The sequence below is a fragment of the Elephantulus edwardii genome, unplaced genomic scaffold (genome assembly GCF_000299155.1).
Source record: "Elephantulus edwardii isolate Elephantulus edwardi_28Jun2011 unplaced genomic scaffold, EleEdw1.0 scaffold00185, whole genome shotgun sequence".
Classification (NCBI taxonomy): Eukaryota; Metazoa; Chordata; class Mammalia; order Macroscelidea; family Macroscelididae; genus Elephantulus; species Elephantulus edwardii.
In genome coordinates, this window is record NW_006399935.1 from 4285050 (window position 1) to 4288175 (window position 3126).

Consider the following 3126-nt stretch of genomic DNA (forward strand, 5'->3'; position numbering starts at 1 on the left):
CCCTGAGCCGTGTGCCCCTCCGGCCGCCCTTCCCTTCCCACCCTGAGCCGTGTGCCCCTCCGGCCGCCCTGCCCTTCCCACCCTGAGCCACGTGCCCCTCCGGCCGCCCTGCCCTTCCCAGCCTGAGCTGTGTGCCTCTCCTGCTGCCCTGGCCCAGGTGTTACGGAAGTCAGCCTATAAGATAGTCAGCGGTGAGGCGGAGTCTGTGGAGGTGACGCCTGACAACCTGCAGGACTTTGTGGGGAAACCAGTGTTCACCGTGGAGCGCATGTACGACGTGACGCCCCCCGGCGTGGTCATGGGCCTGGCCTGGACCGCCATGGGTGAGTCACACCAAGCTCCTCCTGGGCACCGGAGCTGAGGCCTGACAAGGTGGTGGGCACAGCGGTGGGAGCCTTTGGTGGGCACAAGCTCACAGGCCCCGCCCCGTCTGCCAGGGGGCTCCACGCTGTTTGTTGAGACGTCCCTGAGGCGACCACAGGACAGGCACAGCCAGGAGGACAAGGATGGGACCCTAGAGGTGACGGGCCAGCTGGGGGAGGTGATGAAGGAGAGCGCACGCATCGCCTACACCTTCGCCCGCGCCTTCCTGATGCAGCAGGAGCCCAGCAACCAGTTCCTGGTGACCTCACACCTGCACCTGCATGTGCCCGAGGTCCGCACCCCCCTGCCTACCATGCCTGCCCACCCACTCTCCTCTGCACCTGCCCGTCCGCACCGCCCTGCCTACCCACCCACTCTCCACACCTGCTCACCACCTCCCTCCCCCCGCAGGGTGCTACCCCCAAGGACGGCCCCAGTGCTGGCTGCACCATCGTCACCGCTCTGCTGTCCCTGGCCATGAACCAGCCTGTGCGACAGAACCTGGCCATGACAGGCGAGGTGTCCCTCACAGGCAAGATCCTGCCTGTCGGTGGCATCAAGGAGAAGACCATCGCAGTAAGTACCCAGGCCCGCTCCATCCCTGCTAGGGTGTCACTGCCTGGAGTAGTGTGACTCCTTGGGCCCTCACAGAGCTGAGGGGAAAGGTGGGACCCACAGAGGGCAGGCTGTACCCAGGACAACACAGCACAAAGTCCAGGCCCTGCACAGGTCCTCAGGTTTTGAGGAATGTTGTAGAGTGCCCCCCATCCAGGTGAGGTGGAGTCCCCAACAGTATGGCATGGGTGTGGCTGCAAGAGCTGCTTTGCACAGGGCACATACACACCTCCTCCATTCTATCCCCCCTCAGTCCCTGTGGCCTTTACCCTGCACTGTCCCCAACCACGAGTGGAGTGTGGTTGGGAGGACCCTCGGCAGTGGCCCACAGTGGCTGGGAGGCCGAGAGCCAGGGCCACACCTCTTTGCCCTAAGACGAGTGAGGGGCAGAACACACAGACTGCTGTATGGGATGACGGCACAGCCAACCTCAACAGCAGAGATGGGAGTCCTCATGATTCCACGGGGCGGGCACCAGACAGTCCAGCAGAGTTCAGGTCCCAGGGCCCCCCTCAACGCCTGCTGGGCCCACCCCACAGCTCAGCATGCCTTTGCTCTGTCCCCAGGCCAAGCGGGCTGGTGTGACCTGCATGGTCCTGCCAGCTGAGAACAGGAAGGACTTCCACGACCTGGCCACCTTCATCACCGAGGGCCTGGAGGTGCACTTCGTGGAGCACTACCACGAGATCTTCCACATCGCCTTCCCCCAGGAGGAGCCACAGAGCCTGGCTGTGGAGCGGTGACCGGAGCCTGGACCACGGGACCACACACCACTCCACAACACAGTGGACAGCGTTCCAGCCAGGCAGCAGGTCGCCAGGAACCAGCAAGGCCCAACTGGGCCTCCAATCCTGGCTTAATCATGGAGCTGGTACATGGGAGTATTTGATTATGATTAAAGACCATTTGCAGTACATGAGTGCCTGCCTCTGTCTGTCCACTGCCTCCACCCTCATGTGGGACAGGCGCTGCACACCAGACACCAGACACAGACTGTTGGTTACACTTTAATACATCAGATGGGCTTTGGTGGACAGTGGGGCACATTCAGTCCTTCTTGGCAGCTGCCTTCCTCATGGCAGCCAGGACATTGCTGAGTTCTTCTCGCTTCCTCTTGGCGCGGATGTGTGTCCCCACCTGCAGGCAGAGGCAGGTCAGGTGCGTGGGCCCCACCAGCCCCCACCACAGGCCGCCGGGCCCCACCAGCCCCCACCACAGGCCTGGAAACCAGCCACCTACCCTTTTCTTGATGAACTTGAGGGCCCGCTTGTCCTTGGAGACCTTGAGCAGCTCCATGGCGCGTCGCTCATAGGGTGCGAAGCCACACACCTCCCGGATCATGTCCCGCACGAACTTGGTGTGCTTGGTGAGGCGCTGCAGGTGAGGGGCGGTCAGCACGGGGCCCCAGAGGGCCCTCACGTCCTGTCTGCCTCAGTTTCCCCGGGAAGGGGTGACAGCCCTTGGCACAGACTGCGCAGGAGCTGAGCCCTGCAAGATATCCTGGTGGTGCAGTCGGGGGCTGGCCCGAGAGCCTGTGCTTGGAAGCCCCCGGCCGAAGCCCCCAGCAGCATCTCAGAAGGACAAAGTCCTGACTTCCTGCCCGGGCACAGCTGTCCTTGGGGGCTGGGACCCAGGAGCAGTGAGGAAGGGACCCAGCTGCTAATCACACGCTCAAGGGCGTTGAAGGGGGACCATCCGATGGTTCGTAACACGACCCCTCCCACGCCCTGCTCCCCACCACTGGCCACACCTTCAAACAGGTGCTGCCCAGCCCTGGTCATCCCCAACCTGGGCAACTCCAGCCTAAACCTCGAGCTGATGCTCTGGACCGCCCTCAACTCCCGACACCCACTGTTCAAACCCCGGAGCCCCGCGCCCGCCCCCCAGCTGACAGGTCCCCGCGTCCCCCGCGCCCACCTTCCAGGTGACAGGTCCCCGTATCCCCCGCGCCCACCTTCCACGTGACAGGTCCCCGCGTCCCCCGCGCCCGCCCCCAGGTGACAGGTCCCCGAGTCTCCCGCGCCCGCCCCCAGGTGACAGGTCCCCGCGTCCCCCCCCAGGTGACAGGTCCCCGAGTCCCCCGCGTCCGCCCCCCCAGGTGACAGGTCCCCGTATCCCCCGCGTCCGCCTTCCACGTGACAAGTCCCC

General features: G+C 64.5%; 2 protein-coding genes across 2 annotated transcripts in view; one reads left to right on the forward strand and one right to left on the reverse strand.

Annotated features, from left to right (window-relative positions):
- LONP1 (lon peptidase 1, mitochondrial) overlaps positions 1 to 1721 on the forward strand; it is a 19822-nt gene extending 18101 nt beyond the window's left edge. Inside the window, 4 exon segments of the mRNA XM_006896369.1 lie at positions 158 to 323; positions 438 to 655; positions 775 to 939; positions 1545 to 1721. Of these exon segments, the coding sequence (XP_006896431.1) occupies positions 158 to 323; positions 438 to 655; positions 775 to 939; positions 1545 to 1721 (726 nt within the window).
- Positions 1722 to 2014: 293 nt separating this feature from the next.
- RPL36 (ribosomal protein L36) overlaps positions 2015 to 3126 on the reverse strand; it is a 1725-nt gene continuing 613 nt past the window's right edge. Inside the window, exons 2-3 of the mRNA XM_006896370.1 lie at positions 2218 to 2352; positions 2015 to 2115 (exon numbers count right to left, since the gene is read on the reverse strand). Coding sequence (XP_006896432.1) covers positions 2026 to 2115; positions 2218 to 2352 — 225 coding nt within the window. The 3' untranslated portion in view covers positions 2015 to 2025. The remainder of the gene's footprint in view (positions 2116 to 2217; positions 2353 to 3126) is intronic.